Source organism: Schistocerca cancellata, chromosome 3 (genome assembly GCF_023864275.1).
Source record: "Schistocerca cancellata isolate TAMUIC-IGC-003103 chromosome 3, iqSchCanc2.1, whole genome shotgun sequence".
Taxonomy (NCBI): Eukaryota; Metazoa; Arthropoda; class Insecta; order Orthoptera; family Acrididae; genus Schistocerca; species Schistocerca cancellata.
In genome coordinates this window covers 774343466-774358995 of record NC_064628.1, presented here as the reverse complement: position 1 = coordinate 774358995, position 15530 = coordinate 774343466, and the positions used below count along the sequence as shown (strand labels likewise).

Here is a 15530-nt window from a genome sequence, read left to right as displayed (position 1 = left end):
ATTTAGCTGGTGGAAGAATGAATAGCATATAATAAACAGAACTCTGTATTTACAGCTGTGGGTAACTGTTTTCCTCAAAAAATATCAATGCAAATAAAAATTTAAGCTATCACTAAGAGATAACAGCAGCTATTTGATATAAATGAGGAGACAGCAGATTTGTTTCTAATTTTCTTGATTAAACTTAGCTGGTGTGAGAATGAATACCATTAGGCAGTAAAGTGCTTGTTTATTGTTAACCTGTCTTTTGTTAATGTATATCTTGATTCATTTCACATCCTTGAAAGTTCTCCTTATTGTTGTAGGTATGCCATGGGGTGGAAACCATAAAGTCCCTCCAAGAGATCCAATGGATGTACTAAAGTCTTGCATTCTCTACAAACAGATGAAGGCAGAAGAGAGACGGCAGCAATACATTGAACAAAAGGTCAGTGCAGTAGCTTAGGACAACCCCTCATGCGGCACCTGTTAAATAATAGGTTTTACCTACACCATGAAAAACTCTTAAACCAGTGAAATAGTTTGTGTTGCTGGGTAAATGTTTTTCAGTGTTTAAAAATAATTTTGGTGTTTTTTGTTTATTTACATGTATAACAACAAAGTAATCTGCCAAACTTGTTAAACAATGCATTAATGTTTCCTCAACAAATAAGAGATAAAATTAAAATCTTTTCTATGTACCTAACTTTGCTGTAGTGTGTCATGTTTGGATAACATACAAGAACAGGACTGCTCATATGAGGGTGTAAACAACACACTTGAAGATATATTGATTGAATGACACTTTGCATAGTGCTTGCTTGCATTGCAGGAAAAAAATGCCACTTGATGAGCCCCTATGTAACTGCTTCTCAAGGAATCAAATTGCCCATCCTTCATCTGTGGTCACTGTGGTGATATATTTATCTGCTATCATATCAAGTTTTAGAGGCATTCAATGTGGCCAAATTATCAATGTTCATGCATTAAGTGCAATCAGTATAACTGCCATTATATCTAGTGTCATATTTGCCAAGTGAGGTGGCACATTGGTTAGTGCACTGGACTCGCGTTCGGGAGAATGATGGTTCAAACACATATCTGGCAATCCAGATTAGGTTTTCTCTTATTAGCTCCAGGCACATTCCTTTGGAAGGGTATGGCCAATGTCATCCCCTAACCCTGACACATTCCAAGCTTGTGCTCCATTGTCTGGGGACATTAAACACTAAGCTTCCTTTCTTTTCACTTATAGGATTCAGAGGGAAATTTTATCTGCTAAACATGGGAGTGATTGGGTCAGGAGGGCATCAAAGAGAATTATTACCTATGAACACCAACACTAAGGTGAATGCTCAAGTTAATATGTATCTGGACAACATGGTACCAATGCAATCACTGAACTGGAAACTAGATACAAAATACATTCATGAAGAATTTGTTTTACTAAGTTTACTGTAAATAAAGTGAATACAAAGAACAATACGAGCTGCACCAAACCTACACTTCAAAGTAATGGAAGTGTTTAACATAATCTACAGACTCTACTGTCTCCCTATTTTTTACCAAAGGCTGTATTAATATTATGAGGACCTCAAAGAAATGTACTGTCCAAACTGTTTTCTTCCGGCTGCTAAGCATATTGACAGTTCCTTAATGCTCTTGGCTATTTTCAATAGGTCATATGGTTATGCATTAAGAAAGATAACTGTCAAGGCTTATGAACCTGTACCATCATTATTTAGTGGTGCAGGCATTATTCCCAGTAGGGTCTGCACCTCACTCACAAAATTATAAATGTTGAAGCTTAGTCTGATGAGTGTGAGGATGAAATGAAAGAACTTTATTGACCTCAATACTCACTGGATCTCAGTATTTCTGTGAGTGGTCCATTGTCCAATGTGGTAAAGCTGTAATAGTCACTGACTGGAGACAACATTTCGATTACTGTTTCCTGCAGTTATTTATCATTCAAAATTTGTGATTTCTAGAACACTGTGGAAATTTCTTATTTATGTAGAACATTGTAATGTGCTATGACATTCTATGTATGGATAAATACGAGCTTGCTATGGAGAGCCCAGCTGCAGCTCTACTTTTGTGTATGCTCAACAAACATGTGAAGTAAGTGTTAGCTCTTGTTGATGACCCTGCTCTTGTAACTGGCATTTGATTCCACATTCTGGTTTGGAGGAGATACCAAGTGTCTTGGATATCAACATCCCAGTGGTTACAATAAGGCAGGGAAAAAGACATGGCCTTCCCAAGGAGGAATCTGAGTACAACAGTACATTCTTCCTATAGTAAGCACTGTTTAGGTGCCGATGTATACAAAACATTGGCAAGTCAGATGCACATCAGACATCCAACAGTGCTTTCAGAAGATGTTGCCCAGGTCCTAATAAATGGTTAAAGAGAGGGGTATCATCCTATTACTTCACACAACAGGTGAGATGACATATGTTTTATCAGTTTCTATTTTTATTTTTGTGGTATAGCCCAGCCATGACTTCAGAACAACAAGGAAAAGTTCAAGAAATTGGACAAGTTTTGGGGACAAATCAGTAAAACATTTGGTGATAATCAGCAGCAGGTCTACATAGTTAAACAACAACTGAAGAACATTTTTCAAAGATGGAGGAGAGGTGGTGGGGGGCTACACAGTCATATATACAGTGTGTTTTGGTTCTGTGTCGCACAGGACAGTGAATCCAACTATAATAGAAACTAACAAAATTTCACATTTAATTAGGAGCATGGCACTGCACCATTGTCAAATACTTATTCTGCAGGATGACACCACAACAGAGATATTCATCACGTGGTGGCTGTACGTTGGCACAATGCTCCAGAAAGGGTATATGGAAATACTTTGAGTGGACTTCCAAATGTTGTACTGATGGGCTGTGTGGAAGGTAATCAAAAATTTGCATAACTAATGTGACAAATAGTAAAACAAGAGACACAAGGGTTCATGGCATTGACTAATGTCAAACCCAGATGGCCAAAAGCAGCAGCATTGATTTTTAAATCAGTCCAGGAGGAGGCAACATCACTGATTCAAAAAGAAGTTCATTGGCATCATTATTTTCAAAGCAGACCAACATTGAGGAATGGAGCCAGGAATCACAGACTTATGCCACAACCATCAGACATTGCAGTCGGTGATGGAAGACCCGGAGAGCTTGCCCTTGTAGAACTGATTAGCTGTAGCCATGCACCAGCCTAAATACTGTTCAGGCATCAGGATATGGTGAAATCTATTTTCAAGCATGTGATCCTTTATAAGTGAGTAGGTCTGTGCTGACTGTCTCCTCTTGGAGCAATACTGCTGCCCTCTCTTGGTGAGGCATCTGCATGGAACTGCAGTTGTGGTGTTCGCCATTTTAGCCTCTGCAACTTTTGGCATAAGCCAGCCATGGTGCTGCGCTATTATGTTCAAGGGCTGTGACCCCAACATAGCATTGCTCTCGACATCCCAGAAGGTGGTGGTCACACTGCCAGTGCTGGGGAGCAGAGAACCTGAAGGAGTGCTGTCGACACCCATGGAACTGGGCATCTGCACTGCAGAACAGCTGGTAATCCCTGGGCCCTGTGACCTGTGGGTCCTGTGGCTGAGGAAGCCAATGGTCAATATCCAATGTTCCTAGGCATTGGGAGGACATTCTGGAACAGGACACTGTAAGAATTCTTCTGTCTGGGCCGCTAATGCTCTGCAAGGGCACATCTAGTTGATATGCTTTCTGCAGCTGGAGCCATCAAGCAGTTGGACTTCGATCATTGCACTGCCCAAAACGTGTGTGATGTGAGGTGGTACCCACTGTCAGTGACCCCTGGGAAAAACTAGTGTTCAGACAGCATCCTAAAGAGTATAGCGGCAGTGGCGCAATGTTTGGTGGAGGGAGGTGGGGGCGGGAGAGTGGTGCAATGGATGATAGACAAGTGTAAGATCAATTTGACTGACCATTGAATTTTTCAGCTGGACTGGATCCATCCTGTGTAGAGGAGTGGTAGGAGGCAAGAAATAAACTGACTGCTCTATTGAGACCATGATATTAGGGTAATTTGGCCAGCTGAATTTTTAAAAGAGCATGGACAGACCTCTCCAGCAATTGACTGGAAGCATACTTAAGCCATTATCCATGTGAAGGCTGTGAAATTCTGCTGACATGAACTGAGGGCCATTATCTGCTATGATGGTTTCTGGGAGACACCTTCAGTTAAGAAGATGTGAGATAAGGCATGAACGGTTTTTGTTAATGACACCGAGTGCATCCATGAGACCTATGGAAAACTGCTGCCAGCATCTATGACAATCAACCAAGAGTAGCTCAGAAATGACCCAGTGAAATCTAAATGAGACCATGGGGATGTTATGTCAGTCCAAGGAAACTACTGACACTCTGTGACATATCATGCACACAGCATCCAAGCATTCTACATCTTTGTCAATGCCCTGCCAGAAGACATGTTGACAGATCAGCTTTATTATGAGACTATACATCAATGACCTTCATGAAGTAATGTCAAGATGTGACATTTGAGTGTTTATGGAATGACCACTCTGGTGTGACTGTTACCTCCTTGGAGCAACGGGAAACCATGGAGAGTGGACAACTTATGTTGGTGGTACCAACAGGCCTGATTGTCTGGATGTTCATGAGTGTTGTGATCTGCTGCCCAACCATTATTCACCAATCACATAACTTTTCAGAGAACCAAATCCTCCAGCAACCAGCAGGCAATGACTGCGGCATCAGTGGCTAATCTGGCCACTGGTGCCTTGATTTCTGCATCAGTATGAAAGCAGACTTCAGGAGCCACATCAAACTAGGAGTCTTGTCCCACTGGAGATGTGATAGGATGTCGACATTGGCATTTTTTGCTGTAGACCGATAATGGATGTCATAGTGGTACCCTGAGAAAAACAGTGCCCATCTCGGCAGATGGTGGGTGTTAGCAGACTTCAGCAGCCACATCAAACTAGGGGTCTTGTTCCATTGGGAGATGTGATAGGATGTCGGCATTGGCATTTTTTACTGTAGACCAATAATGGATGTCATAGTGGTACCATGAGAAAAACAGTGCCTATCTCGGCAGATGGTGAGTGCTCCTGGTTGGAATGTTAGCATGGATGTTGAACGGTGGTAACAGATACTTATGATTCATTAACAGGCTCTGTTGCTGCCCATATGCATAATCATGAAATTTCTTCAATGCAAAATGATAGCTAAGGCTTCCTTTTTGATTTGACTGTAATTTTGCTGTGGATTCTTTAATGTCTTGGAAACAAATTCAGGCAGGCATTCCCAACTCCTCTGATGCTCTGAGAAACAAGGGCCCCAGGCTGTAGTCAGATGCATCTGCCTCCACTATCAGGAGCTTGAAAAGGCCATATGCCGTAAATCACACTGCACAGAGAAGAGCCTGTTTGAGGACTTGAAAACCCTTATCAGAGCCACAGAGCCACTGCTACTTAACATTTTTGTGAAGAAGCTGATGTAGTGGATCAGTAATAGCTGCTGCATGAGGAATGAATTTCCTTTAATAGCTCAGTTGACCTAACATAGATTTGAGTTTTGGATCTCCGGTGTCCATTAGGTTTCGTATGGCCTTGATATCATGTAGAATGTGACGTAGTTCTGATGCACTGAAAACATGTCAGCTTTGTATGCTAATCACTGCACTATGGCGCAACACTGGCTAAAACTCTTATAAATGTAACTGTAGTGACCCAGTCACCTTAAAAAATCTGACTTCACGACATGTTGTGCAAAGCCTACCTAATGTAAGCTGATCCCTGTGATAATGACAGCTGTATATGTGACTCTGAATTGCATCTTGTGCAGAAGTATTCACAAGTGCTTGGTTACTGCTGATTACAAAATGTGTATATTTCATTTGCATTGCCGTGTGTGTGTGTGTGTGTGTGTGTGTGTGTGTGTGTGTGTGTGTGTGTGTGATAAAATATGAAATAAAAGTGCCAGGCCAATGATTTGGGAATTTGGGATCCAAATACATCAACAAAGAAAGTTGGACAAGGAATTGTAAATGAACTGACCAATTGCTGTGACAGTTTGGCAACAGCAAATAGTTTGGATGTGAAACTGAGTGCTTTGGTTGGGCGAAACCAGCTCCAAAGCATGAAGTGTCAACTATCAAGTTATTTCAGTCAGACTATAGTAACTGGATAGATAAAGGATTTACTCATCAAGTGGCACAGGAGAAGCACACAAAATGGTTTAACTTTTACAAGCTTTTGGAGCCAGGATGAGAAGGAAAGACTGATTGTTGGGGACTGCCCCAGACAAGATATGAAAACCTGAGAGCTTAAAGGTGGAAAGCAGGGCAATATGCAAGACAGAGATCACTACTAAAACATTATGCAAAAGTTAGAAAATTAAATGTGTAGAAAACTGAATTGGAGTGAAGGAAGGAGTAGTTATGTGAAGAAATGCTGAGATGGAAGGAATTAATGTAAATTAAGGCCCCTACTAACAAACAACAGTACTTACATTTTGACAGTTACCATCCTTTCCATGTCAAAAGTTCCCTCCCATACAATCTTGGTACTCGAGGCATACCTAACTGTTCAGATGCAAACTCTTTACAGCAGTACACCACAGCTCTCACCTTAGCCTTCACTCGATGTAATTATCCGATCAGCCTAATTCAAAAGCTGATTTCCTGGGCCATCACATCCAATTCTGGTACTGCTGATCCCTCCTAAAAACAACTTTGGAGCACACCACTTGTCACTCAGCATTATCCTGGTCTTGAATTTATTAATCAGCTACTTTGACAAGACTGTGACTAGAATGAGATTTTCACTCTGCAGTGGAGTGTGCGCTGATATGAAACTTCCTGGCAGATTAAAACTGTGTGCCCGAGCGAGACTCGAACTCGGGACCTTTGCCTTTCGAGGGCAAGTGCTCTACCATCTGAGCTACCCAAGCACGACTCACACCCCATCCTCACAGCTTTACTTCTGCCAGTACCTCGTCTCCTACCTTCCAAACTTTATAGAAGCTCTCCTGCGAACCTTGCAGAACTAGCACTCATGAAAGAAAGGATATTGCGGAGACATGGCTTAGCCACAGCCTAGGGGATGTTTCCAGAATGAGATTTTCACCCTGCAGCAGAGTGTGTGCTGATATGAAACTTCCTGGCAGATTAATATTGTGTGCCGGACTGAGATTCGAACTCGGGACCTTTGCCTAAGGAGTGTTAGTTCTGCAAGGTTCGCAGGAGAGCTTCTGTAAAGTTTGGAAGGTAGGAGATGAGATACTGGCAGAAGTAAAGCTGTGAGGACGGGGCGTGAATCGTGCTTGGGTAGCTCAGATGGTAGAGCACTGATTTCTAGATCCTGTGCATTTTTGCCTGTGACAGTAATATCATCAAAATAATTGCCATTCCCAGAACATCCCACATGAGTCATTTCAATCAGCATTGAAATATGCCTGGTGCACTGCTGATACTGAAGGGCAGGCAATTACAGTATACCAAAAAAGATCAAGTAGTGTGTAGATGACCAGGATACTTCCATGGGGAGCTGCAAGTACGCATCCCATAGGTCAGTTTTTGTGATAACTTTGTATCCAGCAAGGCATACCATGATATCCTCCACTATAGGAATAGGGTACATGTCACTGATGGACTGGGAAATGATAGCTGACTTCAAATCCACACAAATCCTCAATTATGTATTTGGTTTTTTGGTGATTATCATAGTCATGGCCCACTGACTGTTTAATAGGGGTCAGAATTACTTCTTCCTGTATGCCTTGCACCTCAAAATGAAGCTTGTCACACAGAGCAAATGGAACATCTCATGCCTTAAAAAACTTGGGCATCATCAAACACTGTAAAGAGACATGTTCTTCAAAGTCAGTGATGCCAGTTGATAAGAGAAAATTGAAGCATATTCTGAAGAAAGATCCTGAAGATAGGAACTTGGAAGCAATAGTTTGATCCTGTATGTTAAACTCTGGACCTCTACAACCAGGGAGTTGAACAGATCCAAATCCAAAATGTTTGTGGTCCCCATTGTGTTGACCACAAGGATGTGGACTGGCAGGAACACTAGTTGGTACTGAACCCAAATGCTGAATTGACCCTTTACCTCAGTGGTTCATTACTGTAGCTTTTCAAATGCTTAGAAAAAAGTAATTTAGAGGAGCCCAGGTGGCAGTACTACTCCCAGTTGACAATGGTGGCTGAAGAACCAGCATCAATTTGAGAAATAACTGGTACAGCAACTGAATTGGGATCCCTGGAAACAAATTGGACACAGGCAACATTCATCTTCATAGATGGTCACCATACATTAACTTGGTGTCCATTTTTTTCACAGGCTGTGCATTTTGTCCTTAGAAAGTAGAACTGCTAGTGCTGACGTGTTACAAAACAATTACTGCATGAAGGTAATTGCGGGATATGTCATCCACCCCTGGTGTCTGCAAAGCTGCTGAGGACCTGATGGAGTGTTCAAAAGCCTGGATGAGGGGAAGGCATGTAACTAAAGATGGTCATTGAGCTTTAATAGGTTGTACTGGAGTCTTTCATATGGAGAGTGGACCAGGATCATATCCCTAACCAACAGTTCTGTGAAAGACTGCTTGCACTGAGTATTAGAACATTGTAAACAGCAACCCCTAAAAAGGTCTTGCAAATGGGCTACCCACTCCCTGTATGACTGTCCATTTTGATCACGGCAGCTAAAAAGCTTGTGGCAGGTGGCTGTCATATGCAACAAACAGGGTTTTAAATGTTCATAAGGCAAAGCATAAGATTCAATCTCAGGATTGAGCTGCTGCAAGAGGTGACCTATTTCTGCTCCTGCATAGGCTAAAAAATGTGCTCTGCTGGACATCCCCTGAGACCCTATGGTGAAGGAAGTGCTGTTCAAGGAGGGTGACATAGTTAACTGTTGCTGTGCCTCTGTCAAACACCTGTATTGATGGGTGCACTGTCAGGAGACCCTTTACCAATGAGTGGATGTGAAATAAATGCATGAAGATTTCTGGTCGCATAGCTCCTGAGTGTGTTCCATGTTTTGTAACAGCAGTAAGACTTGAGTAGTTATGCCCATAGATGTAGACATATTGGAACGAGAAGGAAATGTTAATCCATGAGAAACTTCAAAGAAATGTGAAGAATCACTGTCAGTCTGGGGCATAGCATGAGTGGGCAAAGTGATTTCACAGGAAAAAAGCCTTGTCACCAAGTGAAACGGCTAATGCTGGGTTCAGTGTAGAGAAACTAAAGCACAGGTAGAAATCAAAAGCAAGTTTCTTGAAATGAATATAAAACGGTGATTCTCCATCTTTGGAGCATAATTACTCAACACAGTGAATAGTTCACAATTAAGGCTCTGTTTCTGAAGTGGATGAGATACATAAACCTGTTGGGTCGTCAGTCACTGAAAGTTGAATCAAAGTCACTGTAGTCTAACAACAAAAATAATCAATTACTGACAATATAATGTAAATGGACAGATAAAAAAATCTACTCACCAAACAGTGGCAGGAGAACACACAATCACACACACACACACACACACACACACACACACACACACACAAAGGTTTACCTTTTACAAGCTTTTGGAACAATTGGTTCCTTCTTCTGGCAAAAGAGTTGATGGGAAATGATGAGGGGTGAAGTAAAAGGACTTGAGAGGTTGAGGGAAAGAGGTACAGTTTAGAAAAGTCACACAGAACCCCAGGACAGGGGAGGCTTACTGGAAAGGATGAGAAGGGAAGACTGACTGTTAGGGACTGCACCAGGTGAAACTTGAAAACCTGAGAGCTTAAGGTGGAAGACAGAGTAATATGCAAGACAAAGAGTACTACTAAAATGTTGTGCATGAGTTACTAAGAGTGAAAAGCTAAGTGGATTGTATGTAACAGAGGTGGGAGGTGGGACAGAAAAATATAGGCAGGTCAGAAAATGAAAGATGTAGAAAACTAAAATGGAGTGAAGGAAGGAGTAGTTATGTGTAGAAATTACATAAATTAAGGCCAGGTGGGTGGCAAGAACCAAGGTCATGTTGTAGCACTCGTTCCCTTGCAGAGTTCTGAGAATCTGGCACCTGGGAGAAGAATCAAGATGGCACATGTGGTGAACCAGGCACAGAGGTCATGACTGTCATGTTGTAGAGCATGCTCTGTTGCAGGTATACACCCTCTGCCTATACCCGTTCATCCTGACTGATAACTGGGTGGTAGTCATGCTGATGTAAAAGGCTGAACAGTGTTTATGTAACAGTTGTTATATGATGTGTCATTTCACAGATGGCTCTCTCTTGCTAAATCTAATATAAAAAGAGTTTGATTATTATTTTCATTCAAGTAACATTTAAATGTAATTCTTATCTTTAATACCATGCCTCAACATTTTTATCGTTGCAAAGACTTTTTTATTTGTTTCTATTTTTCTTTCTATCATTAATTTTTCATTTGGAATCAGCCTCTGTTGCCTATAATCTGCAACCAAGAGTCAATGAGGATTGCTCATCAGTTGGTAACACAGCAGCTTGTGTAGTCAGTATGTGGATAATTTCAGCTAACCGATGATAGTAAGAAACTATAGTTTGCTTTTAGCACAGAAATTTATTCTGCCTCAATATTTGGTCATAGAAGTTAGCTTTCAATGAAGTGGACAAAGCAATCAGATTTTTGAGTGCTGCTTTTTCAGATACATTGCACATCATGAGATTGTGCTTACTTTAGGACATGAGTTTAAATTCAACAATACAAAATGCATTGTCTGCCACAATTCAGGCATTAGCCACTTCATATCAGCTGTTGACAGGACATCTGTCATTTCTCATACCTCAGGGTGGGCACTTCTAACACTTCTCCACAGTACTCATTAACAGCATTTGTAAAGTGATCTACCATATTTGTGTATCATCCATAACAGAACAGTAGCCAGCAGCCAGTGTGCCAACACTGTACGAACAAGAAACTGATGTCAACTGTCAAGTAGTTTTAAATCGGACTATAGAGTTGAAGTACTGGTTCGTGAGGAACTGATTGTATCTAATTACACAAACACTGCATTCGGGCCAAAATACCAAAGCCCCGAGGTCCAGTTATCTGCATAGCTCGAGGACAACTTCTTATGGCACCATGTAGTGTTGGAGGCAAAGATCTCACTCTGGGAGACTGGCATCAGATGACCGGTTGCAGGAGGATTCCATCAGAGATTCTGGCTGAGGACTGCAGCAGTAGTTGGTGTAAATCCCTGGGAGCTCATCCGTGGGGAACTGACTAGCCATACCTGTTCATCAGCCTAAATACTGTTGATCCACCAGGATACTGTGAGACCTATTTTTGAGCATATGATCCTGCAGAAATGAGAAGGTCTGTACTCACTGTGCTCTCTTGAAGTGATGCTGCTGCTTCAGATCAGTGAGGTGCCTGCTCAGAACTGCAGTGGTGGTGTTCGACAATGTAGCCCTGCAACTTTCGGCATAGGCCACCTGTGGTGCGGTGCTATTGCGCTGGAGAGCTATGAGCCGTGACATAGCAGTTTCATCAACCTGGGTACTGGGCATGTCAATCTGCTATTCATCATAAATGTTTGTATGGTTACTTAAAAAGGACCTGACACCATTTCCTTAACACTTCCTTCCCTCATTACTGTAGGTCCACAAACAGGACACAACTCTTGATGAACTGAGTAGTTGTATATCCCTTCACATACAAAAATTGAATTATAGGATCCTTTTCACAACTAGTAGGATAAATGCTTTTTTGAATCTATTAGTTTTTTGCTTTCATCCACTGCTGGACTAAACCAGTGTCCTCTGTGGCTCTGTAAACAACAGATGGTACTGCATTAATAAAACATTGTTTTGAGTTGCCAACATATTGCTCAAGTAACTGTAAATAAACAACACATACTTAAAAGTGTTAAAGTAGCAGCATCTCTGCTAATTTAAGTTAATCTACAGAGAGTGTGAGTACAAATACAATCTATGATGACATCATTATTAATATGTCATACAGAAAGTATCTGTGAGCTTCTTCTCTCTGCCCACATGTGGCATGTCTTGTTTCACATCACTGAAAGATTTTTTTCATTATGCTATCTGTGAAACACAATGAATGAAATACTTTTGCCCAATTTGTAGCGCATGCTGAATTCCAGTTGATAGAGAGTGGGCATGAGAATTTCTTGAGTTGTTATATGTTCAAGTTCTTAAAAAAACTGTGCATTAATGTATTAGGTTGGTGCATAAATTTAAAGCATTTTTGCTATGCATGTTGGTATTCTGAGTTTACAGCAATAGAGGCAGCCAGAAACATTTGCGCCATGTATGTGCATAATTCCACTGAACAGAGCAAGGCAAGAAACTGATATTTCGATTTCAACATTAACGACTGTCCACATTTAGGAAGACCTTTGGGGTTTGATGAAGATCATTTAAACACATTAATCCATAATGATCTACATCAGTGTGTTTGAGAACTGGCAAATATGATGAACTATGATCATTCCGACATCATGCCACTTTTTAATACAGTGGAGAAGGTTCAAAAATTGGGTGTGTGGATACTACTGCAAGCACTAAGCCAAAATTACAAAAATCAGCAGGTTGCCATATGTGCACCTCTGCTTGCTCATCAGCAATTGGCTCATGAACAAGACTGGCCATTCCTATCTTAGTCATGAGAAACTTTACGCTAGCATAAGGAAAAGAAAGGTATGGCTGAGCCCATACAAAGCAGCAACTCACCATACAAAGGCATGCATGTGTCCATAAAAGATAATGTACAGAATTTGGTGAAAAAGTGATGTGGTATATTAAAAACTGCTCCTGTGAGGTATAACCATTACTGCTGACATTTATTGTCAACAATTGAGATGTCTTGTGGACACAATCCAAGAACAATTACTAAGAAGATTGCGTGAAGTGATGCTACTCCGTTCTGTTAGACTGACAAAAGACACTTTACAGGCGTTGGGTTGGGAAGTCATTCTGCACCTTCCTTATTCACCTGACTGTATACCCCCTATTTTTCACCTTTTCTGCTCTCTATAAAACAACCTTTAAAGATGCAAATGCACTCTGAACAGGGCTCAATGAATTCTTTGCCTCAAAACCACCTGATTTATACAGTTGTCAAATTGAAAGGTTACCCCAGCATTGACAGACTGTTGTAAATAATGAAGGAGAACATATTATTGATGACTAAAGTCTCTGTCATGTGTATTAAATTTACAGAAAAATGCTACGACCTTCTGTTGTTGTTGTGGTCTTCAGTCCTGAGACTGGTTTGATGCAGCTCTCCATGCTACTCTATCCTGTGGAAGCTTCTTCATCTCCCAGTACCTACTGCAACCTACATCCTTCTGAATCTGCTTAGTGTATTGATCTCTTGGTCTCCCTCTATGATTTTTACCCTCCACGCTGCCCTCCAATGCTAAATTTGTGATCCCTCGATGCTTCAGAACATGTCCTACCAACCGATCCCTTCTTCTAGTCAAGTTGTGCCACAAACTTCTCTTCTCTCCAATCCTATTCAATACCTCCTCATTAGTTACGTGATCTACCCACCTTATCTTCAGCATTCTTCTGTAGCACCACATTTCGAAAGCTTCTATTCTCTTCTTGTCCAAACTAGTTATCGTCCATGTCTCACTTCCATACATGGCTACACTCCATACAAATACTTTCAGAAACGACTTCCTGACACCTAAATCTATATTCGATGTTAACAAATTTCTCTTCTTGAGAAACGCTTTCCTTCCCATTGCCAGTCTACATTTTATATCCTCTTTACTTCGACCATCATCGGTTATTTTACTCCCTAAATAGCAAAACTCCTTTACTACTTTAAGTGTCTCATTTCCTAGTCTAATTCCCTCAGCATCACCCGACTTAATTTGACTACGTTCCATTATCCTCGTTTTGCTTTTGTTGATGTTCATCTTATATCCTCCTTTCAAGACACTGTCCATTCCGTTCAACTGCTCTTCCAAGTCCTTTGCTGTCTCTGACAGAATTACAATGTCATCGGCGAACCTCAAAGTTTTTACTTCTTCTCCATGAATTTTAATACCTACTCCGAATTTTTCTTTTGTTTCCTTTACTGCTTGCTCAATATACAGATTGAATAACATCGGGGAGAGGCTACAACCCTGTCTCACTCCCTTCCCAACCGCTGCTTCCCTTTCATGCCCCTCGACTCTTATAACTGCCATCTGGTTCCTGTACAAATTGTAAATAGCCTTTCTCTCCCTGTATTTTACACCTGCCACCTTCAGAATTTGAAAGAGAGTATTCCAATCAACATTGTCAAAAGCTTTCTCTAGAAACGTAGGTTTGGCTTTTCTTAATCTTTCTTCCAAGATAAGTCGTAAGGTCAGTATTGCCTCACGTGTTCCAACATTTCTATGGAATCCAAACTGATCTTCCCTGAGGTCAGCTTCTACCAGTTTTTCCATTCGTCTGTAAAGAATTCGCGTTAGTATTTTGCAGCTGTGACTTATTAAACTGATAGTTCGGTAACTTTCACATCTGTCAACACCTGCTTTCTTTGGGATTGGAATTATTATATTCTTCTTAAAGTCTGAGGGTATTTTGCCTGTCTCATACATCGTGCTCATCATGCTCACCTTCTGTATCAACTAAATATTACTAAAGAAAGATTGGGAAGACTGCGGAGGGCAGATGATTCAAATGTTGGAATCAACATAAAGTTTAAAAGTAGATGCTACACCAAACTTGATAAATTTGTCATTAGTGGCAACCTTATTGATGAAAAACTAAACTTATGCACAGGAAAGTAAAAATCTTATATTCTATTGTGGAAAATTTTTGCAAAGACTCACATACACTATTAAGATGTGGTCTAGTGTAATCCTAATTTTTTTGTGCAAATACAGCACCAAAATTATTCTTCTAATTGATGAAAATTGGAAGTGATAAAATTCTTCAAAACTAAAGGTACTTGTAATAAAATATCACTTCCTTCTCTCATCTAGTGAATTCTAAGTAAAAACATAATACCTAATAAAACTCTCTTTTTTCAGATATACAACACAAGATTAAAACTCCAGAGAAACTATTTACATTTGGCAGATTCATCTGAAATATTCAAGGATTTGTAAAGCTCACAAATAGTACTATGAAGTTTGCAGTTTCATTTTGTGTCACAATCCAAGACTTCTATTAGTAACAGAATCAAACACATGGTGTCTGAGAGAAATTTCTGTAGTTAAATTCTTGTGTTTCTTTTGTAATTCTTTATTTAAGGTCACAGAATTTTTTGAAAATATTAAATAAAATTTACTTCCAGTCTCCTAAGACCTTTTTTCTATTTACTGCTTCTAGTATTTAGCCTACAGTAGGCAGTGCAGAGTAATGACAGGTCAGTACATAGAGCACACTGGCCAATATTCATAGTAATAGCTGTGTTTTAGTTACTATACTTGCTGCAACTAATTCACTTAAAACTTCTCAACAGAGGCATTTTATCTTTTGTGTCTTTGTTACAAAGAGATGTGTCACCAATTTGCACATTTCCCATGAATTT

At 40.5% G+C, this 15530-nt stretch overlaps 1 protein-coding gene across 1 annotated transcript in view; it reads left to right on the top strand.

Annotated features, from left to right (window-relative positions):
• Positions 1-15244, top strand: part of LOC126175814 (uncharacterized) — a 73479-nt gene extending 58235 nt beyond the window's left edge. The window contains exons 3-4 of the mRNA XM_049922804.1: positions 306-427; positions 15028-15244. Of these exons, the coding sequence (XP_049778761.1) occupies positions 306-427; positions 15028-15105 (200 nt within the window). The 3' untranslated portion in view covers positions 15106-15244. The remainder of the gene's footprint in view (positions 1-305; positions 428-15027) is intronic.
• Positions 15245-15530: the final 286 nt, after the last annotated feature.